This window comes from Haplochromis burtoni, unplaced genomic scaffold (assembly GCF_018398535.1).
Source record: "Haplochromis burtoni strain Fernald_Lab_line unplaced genomic scaffold, NCSU_Asbu1 Contig_307, whole genome shotgun sequence".
Lineage (NCBI taxonomy): Eukaryota > Metazoa > Chordata > Actinopteri > Cichliformes > Cichlidae > Haplochromis > Haplochromis burtoni.
Genome location: NW_024582668.1, coordinates 310,077 through 328,510, shown reverse-complemented (window position 1 = coordinate 328,510; position 18,434 = coordinate 310,077). Strand labels below are relative to the sequence as shown.

The following is an 18,434-nucleotide window of genomic DNA, read 5'->3' as shown; positions in this document are numbered from 1 at the left end:
GTGTGTGTGTGTGTGTGTGTGTGTGTGTGTGTGTGTGTGTGTGTGTGTGTGTGTGTGTGTGTGTGTGTGTTAGTCTTATCTCCTGTTCCTCGTGTCACTGTGTTTGTCCAATCCAGAGTGCACATGTCACCATCTGAGCATACAAATGTGAGTAGGTCAGTGGTGCACATTTGCACATTTTTGTGCCTGTGGTATTTTTGCAATCCGAACAAATCTGTGTGTGTATTTGTCGTTGTGTTTATCTGTGTTTATTTGACAGCTTTCATGGCTTCCATAGGAGTTGCACTGCCCGATGCTTCTGTAAATGTGCAGACCACATGCCAGCAGATGCCCCATAAACCCCAGCCTCCTCCCACCTTCTGCCCCGCCCCCTTCTCCCTCCTCCCTCCTCCTTCCACATCCTTTGACCGCATGTCCTTGAGAAGGACGTCCCTCGCCTCTGACGTGTTTATGGCTTGTTTAGCCGCTAGCTGTTTGCCTCGACGATTATTTCTAATCTCTCCGCGGCCATAAAGTGCACCGCCTCGACACCGAGACGACTCCCCCTCCGCCAACACCATCATTAGAGTGGACCGAAGCTCGCCGCTGTTATATACACACTCATTCTTCAGATAGAGCAAGCCGAGCCACTTTTATGTCTGTAATGTCCCAAGATAGCCAGATATGCAGTGACAGTAACACAAACACGAGTGTATGTTGTTTTTGTCCTCCTGGGACTCCTTGAAGGTAAAACTCACCCAATCTGCAGCGAGCAGTTATCACATCCTCCCATCATTAAAAGTGAGCCATGTGTGAGTTGACTGGCAACACTCCCCATTAAGTGTTCTCTACCTGACAAAAAGAGATCCAGGTGTACAATCAGTTCCAGTGAAAATGCCATATAATCACTCCTGACAGATGCCTTTATTAGTGTCCAATCACTGGTCAGCACTCTAAAACAAACACACAAACGAGTGTAGACGCGAGAGAAAGTTGGAATTGTAGGTTTTTGACCTTGGAATCACTGCTGGTGTTGAGTGCCTAAAAATTGTAGCTCTGTTCTGGGTTTCCTACATAAGCTGTAACTTTTCATGAACTATTATGAGCCTCTGTGTATCGCCCTCAGGTCCCACAATGGCGAGCACCACTTTACCCACACTTGAGGACAGGTCGTCCTGCGACAACACAGAGTTCGGCTGCTGCCCTGATGGCAAGACACCATCCAGTACTCCAGAGGGCGCCAACTGCCCCTGTAAGTCAAGCACACCTTTGAAAAAGACTTTCTTTACTCTCTAATTACCTAAACATCTTCCCGGCTGTCTTCTGTCTGTTGCTGTTGTTTCACCAGCTTCTGTAGCTCTTGCTTTGAGTCGCAGAAGCTCGGGCTCTGTTTGTATGGAGGGCGCCTTTCATGGGTCTTTTGAGAAAAGTAATTGGCTTTCCCTCCAATAGTGAGATGAGAAGACTGATACCGCTCTCATGCCTGTGCATTAAGTATGGAGCTGGAGCCAGGAGGTGATTAGCTTAGTGTAAAGGCTGCAAGCAGAAGAGAGCAGCTAACACATCTCTCTGCAAAGCTCACCACTGAACGCTTTGTGTCACCTTATTTAACAAGCACACACACTCAAATGTGGTAACGACGGTTTCAGAGGGACTTGTTGGCAGTTTCTTCTTCCTCCAAACTAATCGTGTCACAGCTCCATATTTAAAGCAGAAAACAAAACAAAAACCCAAATTTTCCAGCTGTAACCTCTGCTGCCTGAGGAAGTCCTTGTCGTCCTCCTCTGTTTGCGTGGCCTCGCGCTGTTTTGCCCCAGACATCAGTAATTGATATGCTGTCTTGAGCTTTAGAGGGGAAAAAAAGTGCAAAATGCTAAAAATAGTGTTGCAATGGATTATTGATCCAGACAGAGTTATCCGCACAACATATTGTTAAGGAATACTGTGTCGGAGGACAATTTCTGTTATTACAATAATTAAAGTGACTCTCAGTTAACTCGTGAAACACAGTCAGAATAATTGCACAAAAGTGCAAGAAATCAACTACTCGTCATTGTCAGTCTGCCAGTGTCGTGATTCAGAGAGGCACTGCTTTCCATCTATTTCAGTCTGTATTCATTTGCTGACATGTGAAAATTGAACAACAATATATATAAATATTTAAAAGTATAATATACAGTAAAAAATCCTCCTTAATCATCACTTATGACATATAAAGTGTGTGGGAGTTTTATCTGTGGAGACCTATTTCTTCTGATTTTGCTGTGTTCAGAAGGTTTCTGGGATGCAGTCGCTTGGCTGTAGGTGGATAGCACAGGCGCCGGCCAATAGTAGCACACAGAATATGAGGACAGAAGTAAAAAAACAAACAAAAAACATGGAAACCGGCTTATATGGCTGTTTCCGTCTCTCTGCTCTGCTCGCTGTTTAGGTAAGAAACGTATAAATAGCTGCGAGTCTGAATGTCTGTCGCCAACACACACACAGTCGCACAATGTGTGCACCATCCCGCGCAACAGGAAGAGTGGATGCGTTTCTTTGTGCCACCAGAATCAAAACATACCATCATTCCTGACTCTAAGCCTGCTCCCTGTCTTCACTGATTCAGTCATTATCTAGCTCGCTCGACCGCCGCTGCTGTTTCGCTCGGTGAGTCGGGCAAAGGGCCAATTTTCAGTATCGTGTTTCTAAACATTAGCCACCATTTGCCTCGTGTTACACCTCTAATGTTGACTTTACAAATCGGGATATCGGAGCGTTTGGCTTAATTGTTCAGAACAGGTGGTGTTTTTTGGTTTTTCTCTGCAGCAGTGTTTTTATGAATCACTTCTATCATATGTAAATGAGCTTATTGACAGGTGGCAGGAAATTTAAAAAAAAAAGAAAAACAGAAACAGTGAAACCATTAGTCTGACCTTGGTAATCCATTTTTATGAATTCTGCAACACTTTGCAGTCTCGCCCTGATATTAGTCATAACCAACAGATCCTCAGCGAGTTTCCTTTTCTCTTGTTTTGCTCGAGACTCTTGAACGCTCTTTCCTCTCTTCTTTCACCCTCGCTCCTTTTCTTTTAATCTCCCTCTCCTCTTGAATTCGCACCCCTGCACCCTCACGTGCGCTCTTCTCTTTATCAGTCCGCGCCACTGTTCCTTAGTTCCCTTCTGAGCTCTTTGTCACCTTTTCTCTCTGTCTCTCGCTCTCTCTCAAACCAGTCAATCTCAATCCAGTCTTGCATCAGTTCATTTCTCTCTGGAGTTGAGCAGCGAGTGAGCCCAGAGACTAGAAGGGGCCGACGAGCGCTGTTGTACCAATCAGTGACTCCTGCCACACTCAGTTCATAAAGATAAAGGGCTTCTCTCTCTCCCTTCATTTCTCTATCTCTCTCTCTCTCCATCCCTCGGTTGAAATCTGCCGTCTATTTGTCCTAGCCGTGGTAGTCTGACTGATTGTGAAAAGAGGGATTCACTCTGGCTCTCGGGGGAGCTTTGGGTCATGACTTGAAAGAGCTCGGGCCACAAATTAGTGCATGGAGTTGCATTTCTGGCACGGTGAAGGTCCCCTAAGCCTTTCAATAAACCAGCAGAATTTACTGCCACTCAGTCTGCAACATGACCTAAAGATATGAGGCCACCTTTGCCCATCCAGAGCCCTACGCCATTTATTTCTTTCACAGAATTTACAGGCAGGGAGAGGTGAAACATGAAAGGTTCTGTCGAGGTTGAACCCTGTGACATTTAGCCTCGAATCCGGCTGATGATAGAAACAAGCTCGGGCTACAAGAGAACTGTTAAAACGAATCTGCAAAAGCCTGTAAATATTTATCCCAGCTAACAATGACGGCACACCGGCGATCGATACTTCATTCAGCTCAAGTGTTATTACCAATAAAACCGAGCTGCGCGATAAGCTGATCAATACGCTGGATTTTTTTTCTTTTTTCTTCTCCCGAGAAGGCCTCAGCCAATCTCCCGCTCATTAGAAGTGAAATGACACATCCCTCTGCCTCGTGCATCGGCTGCTATTTCATTGTACGACACAGTTTATTGATATCTGACGGGCTGTCTCACGGGGGGAAAAAATAATTGTTCGTTGTTCAGATTATTAGGACATCACATGTGGAAAAGGCTCAAGGTTTGGTTTAGCCCACACTGACATATTTAAAAAAAATTAAACACCTTGGTTATAGATTGCATTGGGTATATTTCCCAGTATAGTGTAATATAAAAAAATGACTCTAGGTCCTGCGTATGTTAAATTTAATGGCATCGGGGATAATTGCCAAATGCTAATGTGAAAGTTATTGGCACACTGAGCTCCAGATACTATAAACTCTTCCATATGCCTGGGGAAGTCTGACATATCCATTACATTTTACAGTTCACTAGAATCTGATAGCCAAATAGCTCTGTCTGTCTTTTTATCACTCTCTTTCCCTCTCTTTACGTCCGTCACGGCAGTGGTCTGGAAAATCACCCTTTCTGATGTTTGTCTTCTTTGCAGATTAGAAGTCAGATCTCGCTTGTCCCCCCTCTCTTTTCTGTCTTTACCCCTCTCCAAACTGTGCCCATTTGCCTCTATTTTATGGCCACCGTCACTTGTGAATCGATGTGTGCTGCCCGTGAAAGTACTGTAGATGGTGAGGGAGGGGAGCGAGAGGGCGGCGGCGCGCGCCTGTGTGTGTATCGGTAGTTTCTGCTGTCCTTTTCATGCAATTTTAACCAGGCTGTGTCAGTCATGGGTCCGCCTGCATTAAGGAGACAATTATGACTATCTTTCTCGATAATCATACAAGTGCTCGTCCTGTTCTCTCTGGCATTGCTCAGGCAGGGGCAGCCATGATTGATTTGGGCAATTTGTTCTGCTGATTATGAGCGGCACAGAAACTCTTCCGTTCTCCACCGCACACATAAACACCTTCGACTTTCAGCTTTATATCGCACTGCACCTCTCTGGCGGCAGTACCGAGAAACCATATAGAGTTGATAGATGTCGGACAACATAACCCCCAAGGTCGCACAGGGAGGCTTTCTCTTTGCTGAGGAAGGCACTATTTTGAGTGCCCGTGGGTTGCTTTCACTTTAGTGTGTGTTGTTTTTTTCCTCCATGTGTTTGTGTGTCTGTCTAACTTGTTGTCTTTTTACCCAGCCCTCCATGGCACGGCCAGCTTTGGGGACGAGTCTCGGTCTGGTAAAACTGGCCCATTTTTCCACCTTCTGTTCGTCTCTTCTGTCATATTTCACAGTCCACCTGTTCCACCACCACAAATCCACCGCCTCTACCTTTAATGGCCAAACTCCAGACCTTTTTTAAAGCCCCAGACGATCAGCAACACACTTCACTAACCCCTCCTTGTCAAACACACACAAACACACAATCCATCACTAACCCAAAACTGGCACTGCTCTGAAACGAGGGGGATGGCAGCGGGGAATGAGTGAAAGAAGAGGGCTTGAGCCACAGTGTTTCTGTATCTTCTCTTCTTCTTCCAGCCACCATGAGGTTCAGCGGTTCCCTGCACCTGGACCAGGTGGATGGCCAGGACCTTATCTACACACCTGAGATGGAGGACCCCAAGTCCGAGCTATTTGGAGAGACAGCCCGCAGCATAGAGGGCGCTGTAAGTGGCTGAATTTGCTGTCACACGATTTCATGATTAATTAATAGATTAAAGAATCCACATTTACATCTCTCAGCTTATACTGCCCTTTGCTAGCTCTCAGCTTTTTAAATAAGCTTTTTAATGAGGTTTAAAGTACTTTTAAATGTCCTAATGCCCTTTGCTGTTTTTCCAGCTTGTTCTGCTGCCCTCAAGTGTCAAAAAAGTGTCCAGAAAAAGTATAAATTAAAACTGCTTTGATGTAATTGATTCAAATGACAGTTGCCACTGTTGCCATTAGGGAAGCTTGGAGAGTAATGCTAAAAAATGTTCCTAGTATTCCCAAGAATGTTCTTGTCATGAGTGGAAACCTTTTCAGACAACACTCAAAGCATCGTGTCACACTAAAACTCTTCCCGAGAGCCAGACTAATCAGATTCTTTCAGCTCCTTCAGGCAGGTTTCATCGCACGTTTTACAGACTTGACACCCCTGAAGTAGCTGAGTAATATTCTGCCACACTGAGCTGGAGTGATTTCTGTGCTCTGACATCTGATAGAAAAAAACAACAATGATAAAAAGAAAGGAAAAAAAAAAAGAAACCACACATTTTGCTGGCTGGCTGCACTTAGAGAGGAACATACATCATATCAGAGGCAGACAACGTGGCCTATCTGATATTTGATTTTTAATAAAAGGGGAATATTAGAATTCTCTTATAATCTGTGATCTGTAGACATGAATATGTAAAGAAATTGAATAACATTTTCAGATGTACCTGCCTGACACAGGTGAAGATATTAAGATTTACCATTCTATTTTTCCTTTATTCCCCTGAACATTTACATCAAAATAGGAATTCCAGAGACTTATATACATATCTACACAGAGATATACACACACACAGCGACGTACAGCACCACACAACCATATATATATACTTAAAAGAATTATACTATTATAATATATGGATGGGTATTATGGTACTCTTATACGATATATATATTATACGCATCTAGATTACCTACAGAAGTATTAATAACGTCCAAAGAATGTGGCCTAAATAAACAGGCAAAGAAATTCTTCAAGCTTAAGACCAATACATAAAATAAATAAATAACAGCTTTCTGCAGACTTGTTTAAAGAATAATTTGTCAGTTGCTTGCCAGACACTTCACAGTATTCAAAAAGCAGCTTTTCATGTGAGATTAATTATGATTTTTCAGCTATTTGAAAACTCAAGTCCTTATTCTGGATATGAGTCTCATAAGTTTGGATGGTCACGATGCCAGTAGCTGTAGCCAAAACCCAGGCGGGCACAGAGCCTGTACAGTAATCACAGCTTGGCTCGTGTTGGTTACCCTGGTTGAATTTCTCCACTGTCCGTTTTCTATGTTGAGCTTAGACCTTTGAACAAATGTCTCTGTTGTCAAGCCAGGGTCTTGCTCCTCTGATGAAATGGGAACTTTGTGTGTTTGTGTGTGTGCGCGCGCTTAGGTACACAGTACACATGTACCAGCTGTTGAATTAGTGTCACTATGCCCCACTGGGACCTAATCTTCTACCTCACAGTGATTTGTGAGTGTGTGTGTACGTGCATGTGTGTTCATTAACACTATCAGCCTGTGTGTCTCTGAAGCCTAGTGTGCCACTTGACGCCAACCACCCCCTATTCATCTTCCAGCACACACACTGAGCACATGCAGAGCATACACGCCAGGACACATTCACTTGAACGTACGGGTATATAGAAAGAAGGCGAATCAGCCCGCCGCTCGTTTCACTGACAGAACAACCTGTTGTAATTTGCAGATAAATTAACACGTGGAAGAGAAAGAGAAGGAAGCGGAAAAGAAAGACCAGGTGGTTTTGAGGACCGTGTGTCCACGGGAGAGTTTGCCCACCGTGACTAAGCCAGTTTTGGAGGATTTTATTTTTCGACTTTGCTGTCACACCTCAGCCCACAAATTAGAGACATTTAATGCATGAAGGAAATCATCTTTAACAAACTGAATCCTCAAACTCAACAAAGTCCACTCAGTCACTCATTGTCACTGATTAGCAGCTTTTTGTTTTTGTTTTTTAAATGTTTTTCCTCATTATTGTCTGAGGACTTGCTGATTTACAGTGTACATATCATGAATAGGTCACTTTTAATAAAAAGAATCACATCATGTGATAAATTCACAATTTAAACTAGTGCACATAACTTCTTTTTTTTTTTTTTACTTCTAGCATAAAAATGGCCCATTTTTAAGAGAAAATACTCATCCAGATTTGGGGTTAAAAGGCAGCGTCAGTATTTATAACTGTTAAAATATCACTGTTGGCTGATTTTAAAAAATCCCACTTCAGTCAAACCTCATAAAGAGCTCTTCAGGCTGTTGCAACGTGCACACAGTAACGAGCATCAGTAGCAAAACCAATCATAATGTCAGGGTAGCTCAACATTTATCTTAGCTCCTCCTGAAAACTTGTTCCAATAATTAATGCCAGGGCAGCAGCTAAATGTCAATTTGTGCACCCACACCCAATGGGTTCCTTCCATGCACCCCAATTTGAGAGGCAGCTTCTTTCTTCCTCAGAGATAGGGTACAGTCTTCTGGAATTGGACTCGCTGCCGTGATAGCGTGGAGCTCATTACCGGCCTCATTTATCATCTCCTCTGTCTGTCCGTTCTCTCCTCCCACTCTTTCTCGCTCTCTCTCTCTTCTCCTCAGCTCAATGAGTTGTTCAGGAAGTCGGCGGTGCACAAAGACTTTATGAGCGTTCGTGTCCGTAACCTGGCGCCCAGCAACTCCATCCTGGCCTATGTCGAGGCTCACTTCAAACCAGGTGAGAGATCCTTAAAGAGAGATAGATGAGCTTTGTGCATTTGGCTTTCAGCGAGGAGGGTGTGTGAGATATGAATACATTTTTAGTAGAAAAATAGGCATCTTGTAAATAGATGAGCTTGGATAGTCTTGCTTTCTGAAATTTGCACAACACGTGCTTTAAACCATGGGTGGGGCTCTCCAGGCTTCAAGGGCTGGTGTCCTGCAGGTTTTAGATATAACCCTGGTTCAACACACCTGAATCAAATAAATAGTTCATTCCCAGGCATCTGGAGAACTTCAAGACAGGTTATATAGCCATTTAAATCAACTGTGTTGGATCAAGGACACATCTAAAACCTGCAGGACCTGCAGGATATCTAAGGAATTGGGTATTGTCTAAATATCATCATGTTACAATACTTTTCTTGGATCTTGGGTCATATGCAGCAGCTGCTTCTTTAAACTACCACACAGAACATCAGCTTCCTCCGTTCCTTTTTATTTTTATTCCATCGTTTTATGAGCCTCATTTAGTGTCCTTGATATCCTTCACGTGGGTTATCGGGTGCCGTTATGTGCCGCTCCTCCATGGCCTGTAAAGCAAACATCTGCGGCGAACATTATGAGACCAATTCATCTGGAAAAAAGCCGGACAATCAACGGCTGGAGGACAAGTGGTCCACGGAGACCCTCCCAACTGTCATACATAGGGCTGTTTGATATATCCCTTTTAACATTTAAGGAGCTCAAGCCTTGTATTTGCTTTGGAGTGCTCCTCGGAGGCCTTGCTCTAAATGCTTGTACCTCTTGTTTGTTGTAGATACAAGATTCACCGTGGAGGACATCGTAGGAGCTCTGCTGAAACAGTTAAAGGCCTCCAAAGACACCAGCATCTCTGTGAAGAAGCCGGAGGATGAGAATATTCGCTTCACCAATTATGGTAATACAGTGTGGACTTAACAGGAGTGTGTAGGGATTAATAAAATGAAAGGGAGTTTTAAGTTATTCATGAGGTAGTTTATCAAAGGTTTTACAGGTCTTGAATAGAAAGTCTCAGAACCGCAGGCTCAACATACTTTAATGTCCCTTTTATTTCCTTTTTCCAAATCCTTTTGTTCTCCAACCACCTCTGTTGACAGGCCTGTCCTCCATCTCCATCTTCACCACCACTACCACTACCACCACAGCGTCGGTCACCACAGCTGCTCCCACCACCTCGACCAGGCCTCCTACAACTTCCCCTTACATCACCCGTCGACCGACAGCCACCACCCGCAGGCCCTTCAGCGGCAGACATAAATTGGTGCCGGTTACCTCGCCTCTAACCACTACTGCCCTGCCTCCAGCCACTACCGTTGCCCGCTTCACAACCAGGCCTTACCACAAGGTGCTGCAGAAGCCCTGCGACTCCCACCCCTGCCTCCACGGAGGCACGTGCGAGGAAAACGGCAGCGAATTCAACTGCAAGTGCCCCGCGGGCCGCGGAGGGACTGTGTGCGAGAAGGGTGGGTCAGCACAGAGTTTTCATTTTCTTTAGGAACTTTATCTTTTGCCATATTTCTGATTACTCTTAAATCAAAAGTTTCAAAGTCTCGGCTTATTTCAGACTCATCTAAGAAAATGAGCTTAGACAGACTTTCCCTGTAATTTGCTACTTTGCAATTAGCAATTTCAAAGAACCCACCAAAGGCTAACGGTTACAGAGATTTTGCAGCAGCTAAGTGGGTTTTAGGCACTCCATTTTTCATTGTGCCAATCATGCTTTTTAGCTGTTTTATAATCACTACTAACCACATCTTCAAGTGCTTTGATGTATTTATAAAGTAGCAGAAACATACCATTATAATAGGAAAAAAATCAAATATTAGAAACACTTGATCAAATAAAACGCTATTTTAAAGCGAAAGAAGAAATGCTTTCTCCGCGTCATGCTTTGGTTTGGCGTGGTTGTAGCGTCTGCAAGGTGACACCTTAATTGGCAGTGGGAGTAATGACTTTCAGTTAGCTTTGAAATATGTAAATGAAATGTTATGTGGCCACAGATGTGGATTTATTGGATCGTATAAAGCTCGACGGTTTATCAGCGAGCAATCACAGCACTGTACAGAGTGTCAGTTTTACGGTCGGTGTTGAAGAAAAAAGAAAACCCTTGGAAATAAAGAGCTGAGGTGTGATTGAGTTTCTCCCCGACTGCTGCGCTTCAAGCTCATCTCGAGTGATTCAGACAGGCCCAACATCTCAGAAATGAGCGACCACTGAGCCGTGCACCAAAGGCTACACAAAATCCAGCCGAGGCCGCAGAGAAAACCATAAACCTGGGAGAACTTTTTAGAGAAGCGCAGCTCCTTCCTTTCTTCCCTCTTACTCTACTCTGGGATTTTTCTGAAATGGGGAGCAACCTCACGCAGCTGCGTCTTAAGATAATTGACACTAATTGCTTTGATGGGGATTAGCTGGTGAGAATCAGTGTGGATCTTTGCGTTAGAGTGCTTAAATGAAATCATGCACGCATACACACAAAACTGCACAACCAGCCTCCCCGAGATCAATCAAGTCATTAGAAAAGCGAGAGCTCATCAGATGCCGTTCTCCTCAGAGAGACGGACAGGAAGACAGATGGACGGTGGGAAAAAAAGGAGCCCAGGAGAGATAATGCATGATAATAATCAGAATTGTCAAGTAGATTCACAAAAAACAAACATTTCCTGTGTGTGTTTGTGTGTGCACGCGTGTGAGACTGTGCACGATGGCTCCTCTTTCTGCACCTTCTGCTTTTGATAAACCTATCAAGCCTTTGGTGAAAACATCAATCCTGTAAAATAAACAGAATTCTTCTCATTTTCTGTCACGTGCCGCTCACGCATCATAACGTGCATGAAGCTTCTCTCACACTGCAATTAAGCAAATCACATAATAATGACGAGAATGTCTCGTTGTCTTCTTTCCTCCACAGTGATCAAGTACTACATCCCGTCATTTGGAGGCCAGTCCTACTTGGCCTTCCCAACCATGAGCGCGTACCACACTGTCCGCATCGCCATGGAGTTCAGAGCCTCTGAGATGGACGGCATCCTGCTCTACAACGGCCAGGATCGCAAGAAGGACTTCATCTCTCTTGCTCTGGTCAATGGCAGGGTGGAGCTCAGGTGAACGTCAGCTGATTTAAGAGGGACCTTGTCGGCTAACATCAGTGGTCCTGATGTTTTGTTTTTTGATTGAATTCAGTAGGCTTTTTACTTTCACATCCATCGTGGCAAAAATAAGATGAAATTTTAATGATCAACACTATGAAACCGGGTCATTGCAGCAGCAGCTGACAACAGATGCAGATAAGAATAAAACAAAGAGACGGCACTAAAGATAATGAGGCAAATAATTACAGTGAGTAAACATGTCGGAAAAACGGCTGTGCCGGGAAAAGAAAAAGCTACAGTTCACATGATTACAGGTGGAAGGAATATATACTCGGGAATATATGCTAATGTCCCAAGTGCACATTTTATATGTTATCTTTAATCACACAGATAAACAAAGGAAAAATCTAATCTGTATTTACAAAATGCGGTGTTTGTATTTACAGATGTATCGAATGAGAAAGAAATTTCAGCTTAGATGCTTTAAATGACTCTTTTCCATCAGAACTGTGCATGTAGCAGTCAGGTTTGAAGTGGTACAAGTGTGTTTTTGTGCATGTTGTCAACACTGGTGGGGGCAGTATCACTCTAGGACCAAAGCAAAAAATAGAAGAATAAATAATCAAATGTAGCCAAACAAATAATGATGTTTTTTTCATCATCCCTTCTTGGTAACCATCTACAGCTTTTATTCCATCATGGAATGGATGGAGTATGTTTGCAGACTTAAAGTCAGGCTGGGTCACCGTTAGGAAATTGATCCTGATGTAAAACTGGTGTTTTGCCCCTTTAACATGCACACTGGAGCTTTATGTGGGCAAAATATCTAGTATTACACTTTAAACTGAAGCTGACAGTAACTGCAGGTCTTATCTAGTCTCATGAGAGACGAGACTTTTCCTGCCAGAAACCTGCAAAAACACTAGCACTAATCTCTTCTCTCTGCCGGAGACGTATGAATAAAAAATCATTTGGGGACGGGAACATCTTCAGAAGAGACAAGAATGAGCTAATTAGAGATGCTGCAGTGCATCTTTTTCGGACCTTTTATTTCTAATGTTAGCTTCCCTTGTCTTTCTGGTTCTCACATTTCACCCTGACCCTTGCAAGGTCTTTCAGTTTCTCCCAACCTGGCCAGGTTAGATTGCTCTATTCAGGGTAAAATCAATAGCAAACTAAAGGAGATCATTAGTCACTTGTGCTTTCAAATAGAGCTCTGCCTCAATTCTAGAAATACAGCTGTGAGATTACCACCCACAGCTCTGCAAATCCAAGACGTGGGGAGAAGAACTAATTATTTGTGGCAGATAATTGCTCTCAGGTTGCGATAATGCTACCATATGTGTGGGTGCACATACACGACGGCTCTTTTCTGTGATGATACGGCCTTTTTCTCTCAACAAAACCTCATTAGAAAAAAGGTTGAATTAAAAATGAGGATGTGATTCCAGTCATTCCAGTCACATGCTCCAGTCTGAAATTCCAAATAAACACTTTTGTATCTTCTTTCTTTCCTCCACCTTTGTCTTGTTGAGCATTATGAGCAGATTTCCTGTAGTCATTGTAGTTAAGTTGGATATTTTGAAAAATAAAATACCTGCCTGATGAAAGTATCAAAGTCAGCAGAAATAGAGGGATTTTTTGGTAAAGTGAGGTGTCTAACTTATTCTGTATCATCCCTTTTCAGGTTCAACACAGGTTCGGGCACAGGCACGGCCCTCAGCAAAGTTCAAATCAGTCAAGGCCGCTGGCATCAGCTGGTGGTGACTCGCAACCGCCGAAACGCCATGCTCAGCGTGGACAGCGAGCCACACATCGAGGGCGAGAGCCCACGGGGCACAGATGGCCTCAACCTCGACACCAACCTGTTCATCGGAGGAGTGCCTGAGGACATCGAGCAAGAGTAAGACCTTGGAATTGCAGTTACAGTCACACCATTGTGTTAATAGTGATGTGCAGACACAAAGTCCATCATCTGTGGCTCATTTTAATATTTCATTCTACAGCTTTTATATATTCAGTATCTAGCTAATTCCAAGCGGCACCAATCAAGTTTTCTGTTTATGCTAATTTTGCTGATTTGCCATTTTTTTTATTCAGTGTAGAGTTAACTAATGTTAATCCCACTTCAGTGGCCCGTAACCTAGTCGGAGACTTTTGAGGGAAAAATTAGCCATGTGCAGCTTTTTGATAAATCGACTGCCGTTATTTGTATTCATCTGGTACCCTCCGTTAAGTCATGTGAGGATAGTTGCCTAGAGTGGTTTCATAGAGCGCGGCCCCATCTTCCATTTGTTTTTTCCCCATCTGCTGCTTGTTCATCCATTGGTCTTAATAGAAGTGCACTAAAGAGTAGGAGGATAACAATATGGGAATATTTAAAATAAATTGCTTTTATGAAAAAAAAATTCTTCATGTTATAAAATTAGTAGAAACGTTTAAGTCATAAATTTGCTGTAAAGTTGGGAATTTAAACACAGGAATCTGCTTTTAGTACAGCTTCAATCGGAAGTTCAAAGAATTGCAGTTTTTGGCAGTTTGGGATTTGTTTTGTTTGCTTCATTTTTCAGCCCCAGAGCTTGCAGCTAGCTGAGGACACGGACAGTAGGCATCAAATCGCAGTGTATTAGAGTCATTAGTTGCAAGCCTGTGGACACACTCAAACTATCTGCCCCCCACTCCACGCTAGTAATATTGTTTTAGTTAACACTGTGTTGATGGAAGGTGTTTTGACCTGTTTATTTATACGTGTACAATTAATGTACGACCCTAATTCCCAAAAAGTTGGGACAGTGTGACTTGCAAATCTAAACACAGGAAACATTTTACTGATTAATGAAAAATCTTGCTCATTTGTCTTCGAACAATTTGATCGCAGCAAAGTGTCTCAATAAAGTTTGGAGAGGGGCAGCTGGAAAAGTAAGTGGTACTAAAAAGAAACAGCTGGAGGAGCAATTTTGCAACTAATTAGGTTAATCATATTAGAGGTCGGTGACGTGATTGGGTTTAAAAAGGGTGTCTAAGAGGGGCACAGTATGTTGAAATCACTGGACAGGCTCAGGAGCACTTACACAAATCACTGTGTCTGAGCTTTAACTATACAAATGCTGCTTAAAGCTCTACAATGCAGAGAAGAAGCCATATGTGAACACGATCGAGAATCGCTGTCGTCTTCTCCGGGTCAAAGCTTTAAAATGGACTGAGACAAAATGGAAAACTGTTCTGTGATCAGCCGATTTGAAATTTGACACTCTTTTTGGAAAACATGGACGCTGTGTCCGCCAGAATAAAGAGGAGATCTATGGAGGTGCATTAGTGCCTGTGGAACTGGCAGCGATAGGGAGGATGAAATAAAAATATAACAAAGAAGATCCAGGACTGTTCAGCAGCTGGAATCCTATATCAGACAAAAATGGGATAACTCTCCTCTCCCAAAAGTCCGGAAACTGGTCTCTCTTGTGATGCTGCACGTTGCTGTCATCACAATCAAAATGACCTTTTGTTTTAATTAAAATGGTGCATTTTAACTTCACATGTTTTCCTGTGAATAAAATATGAGGTAAATATGAGAAAGTGATATAAATAAAATGTTTATTATTTTATTATTATTTTTAATTACACACCTATTTTACACAGTGTCCCAACTTCTTTTGGAATTATGGTTAAAATAATGCCATTTATGTGAATGATTGTAATTATGTGATATGATATTGTGGCATCCCTGGTACAAAGCCGGTGTCAGTAATAGTAGTAATTAACCAGTTTGTTCGATTTTGATCAGAAATGATCAGATGTTCGAGAAAAAAAGGTCAACATCCGAGGTGAATTTGGAAAAGTCTTCATCTAGCCCTTCCTTTATGGAAATATAATGAAGTGTATTAATAATACTTCATAGAGTATGCCATTTCTTCACTGCAGGTTCAGTGTGATTCAGTTAGCTTTAGTAGTGTAACTTTTTTTCCCCCCTGTCTGTCTTCAGTGTAAAGGAGAGGACAGGGTTGGCAGTCGGTCTGGTGGGCTGCATCCGCATGTTAGATGTCAACAACCGGAACCTCAACCTGCAGGAGAACGGGGGCGAAAGTCTGTACGGCAGCGGGGTGGGTGAATGCGGCAACAACCCCTGCCTGCCAAATCCCTGCAAGAATGGTGGTGCTTGCCAGGTGAAGGAGGCCGAGATGTTCCACTGCAAGTGCAGCAAAGGATTCTGGGGTAAGATGCTGAGCAGATTTTCCTAATAGTTATGGACAGTCATGGAGTTCTGAGTAGTTGGTTCCAGTATAAGCGTGGGGAAATAAGTAGAAAATATGCCTTATTCATATGTAATCTTCAAACTTTCCTAACACCTTGTAGTTAAAATTCTGCTAATACATCTCAGTGTTGCCTTCTCCACAGGGATTCACTGTGGTCATGCCTGACTCACAAATCCTAAGTAAGCTTGACAGGCTAATTTGACAGTGTAACTCATGCCCCCAGCAGCAGCGCTGCAAGTCATTTTGTAAACACTATCAAATCTGTGTGTCCAGCACAGAAATGGGAGTTTAAATGTTGACGCAGTGCAAGGAACACGAAAAACTTTGAACTAATTCTCTGTGATTGGCCTTTGGCCTATCTCTCCTTCCACTGTTCCTTTCCTCGTCTTTTTCTCCCTCCAGCAGATGGCAACTAACAAGCAGCTGAGAGAGAGAATATAGTTAAGAGCAGACACCAGCAGGGCCTAGCCAAGCGTGCCCCTCGCTGGTTATACTGCAGCTTACCGCGGAAAGTTTCACACAAGAAGCAATTTAATTGTCAGATCTAACTTTTATGCTCGAATAGTAAAGGATTTCACCCACAAATGGGGGCAGGTTAATGGTTATTGAAACAACCTGTCAGTCGAGGTTTAAGAGCCGTTTTCCTTGAATATACAATGTGGATCAATAAAGTATTGCGTTGTATTACTGTTGCCTTTATGTTTTTGTTGGTGCTGAGAAGCTTGGGGAGGCATGTAAATCTGAAGAAGCACTGCTGTGACAGAAGTTATGCTAGCAACCCAGTGTACAACAAATGGTGTTAATGAGAATTGGACCGATGCCTGCGCCCTCAGATTGAAGTTAATTTTGTCACGATGTCCATTTAAAAGTGGCCGAGATTGGCTATCTTGAAGGAACAGGACAGATCACAGAAAGAGAGAAGACAGAACAAATGGGCGGGAAGAGTTGTAGTTAGAGGGAGGGCATGTCAGGACAGCTGGATGAATGCGAGAGGGGAGAGAGTAATAGAGTTAAAAAGACGGGAGAGGAAGACTAGATGTGAAAAAGAGCCATGGTGGCGAGGAGCTAAGAGTGGAGGATAAAATACAGCTTCCAAACGCAGGAGTGAGGAAAACGGGGGAGCCCTGTGAGCTCAGCGGGGATGGGGTTCATTAAAGCACTCGCCTCACCACAGGCTCTGACTGCTAAAGTAATAACGGGTGAATTCAGATGGGCTGTGGCAGAGGGCAAACCCATCATCCACCAGACGCCTGCTAGCCTTTCCCACAGTCGGCGTTGGCCTAGAAACATGGCCGCGTGGCAGGAAGGCTCTCCACTGTTTAATCTGGACGTGTAATATTTCTAAATCCTATTAGAAAATGACCTCTATTACAGAGGAAATCCTCATACACCCGCTTCTCTCTCCTTTTTCTGTCTTCCCCTCGTTTCAAGTGGAATACAAAAGAGTCAGTGGTTGAATACGTTGGCGCTTGTTGCATGTTTCCTTGGTGGTTCCCTTCTGACATTTTTGTGTCTACATCCAGGTCTAACGTGTGCCGACGTCCACGACCCGTGCAGCCCCACCAGGTGCCATCCGTCTTCCCAGTGCCAGGCACAGCCCGAGGGAGGCTACAAATGCGAGTGCCCCATGGGACGTGAAGGAAGACACTGCGAGAACGGTAATCTCTCCCGGACACAACAGAGTTTTGGTCTGGAGTCTGCTGTGTAGCACCCTCCTCCATGCCTATTTTCCCTCTTCTGTGACATTTCCATTCCCGCTGAATCGAAAAAGGAGATCAAATGCAGAAGAAGGGGGGTGCAAAAGCCTTCAGGGTGGAAGGGAAAGGGAGGGTTGGTGGCATACAGAACTGAGGTAGATGATTGGCCCCGTCGGGCCATTCACCACATCGACTCTGCTACGCTTGTTAGTGGGTAGGATGCAGCCTCCCTCCCTGCCTTTCTGCCCACAGGTGTTGTGTTCAAACATGTTTGTTGGTACTTAGTTTCACATGGCAGAACCAGGCCGCTGCTGGGAAAAAGACCGGAGCACAGCTCAGCTGCTTTTGAAGTTCATCATTAGCACTTTGGGCGGTGTGGCATTCTGAAGTCTACTCATGTTTATCCCTCCCTTCCTTTGTAGATGTTGTCATGAATGCTTGCAGAAGTTGACTTCTGCAAGTGTGAATTAAAAAGAATATATTCCGATGCAAATCCTGAACAAAAGAGAAACACGCAACCTTGTAACCCTGGGAATTCGGAAAAAAACCAGATGGGAATAGCCTCTTTCTCCTTCGCCTCGAGTCCAAGTTAGCAGGTGATTAAAATAAATTGAGGTGAACCAAAATCAATGCCATGTGAGCGGGAGCGTCTCCCATTCCAAAAGGCTATTTTTTTCACACGAATCAATGAGATGACTAATCGCATCAGTCCTTCCTGCCCGCGGTGATTAATGGGAGCGTCAGTCAGCCAGAGTGTCAGCCCCCGAGAGGAGCTCAGAGATAAGGTGGCAGCCAGGCGGACGTCCCCTCTGAGGGCTGCACTGAGAACAGTTAAAAAGACAGGTAGCTTAGAGCGCTCTCATCAGAAGCCTGAAGGTGAATTGGTCGTAATATGAAGTGTTTGTATCTTAGCATGTGCGCGTGTGTGTGCGCATGTTTAGCTGAGCTGTGGCTTCCATTTC

The 18,434-nt window shown here is 43.7% G+C and overlaps 1 protein-coding gene across 8 annotated transcripts in view; it reads left to right on the top strand.

The window, feature by feature from the left end:
• Window positions 1-18,434, top strand: part of agrn (agrin) — a 261,810-nt gene that overhangs the window by 218,170 nt on the left and 25,206 nt on the right. For all 8 annotated transcript variants that reach the window (XM_042228156.1, XM_042228161.1, XM_042228155.1 and 5 more), the window contains 9 exons: window positions 1,106-1,231; window positions 5,470-5,597; window positions 8,296-8,410; window positions 9,212-9,331; window positions 9,531-9,896; window positions 11,345-11,537; window positions 13,213-13,428; window positions 15,505-15,734; window positions 17,299-17,433. In XM_042228156.1, coding sequence (XP_042084090.1) covers window positions 1,106-1,231; window positions 5,470-5,597; window positions 8,296-8,410; window positions 9,212-9,331; window positions 9,531-9,896; window positions 11,345-11,537; window positions 13,213-13,428; window positions 15,505-15,734; window positions 17,299-17,433 — 1,629 coding nt within the window. The remainder of the gene's footprint in view (window positions 1-1,105; window positions 1,232-5,469; window positions 5,598-8,295; window positions 8,411-9,211; window positions 9,332-9,530; window positions 9,897-11,344; window positions 11,538-13,212; window positions 13,429-15,504; window positions 15,735-17,298; window positions 17,434-18,434) is intronic.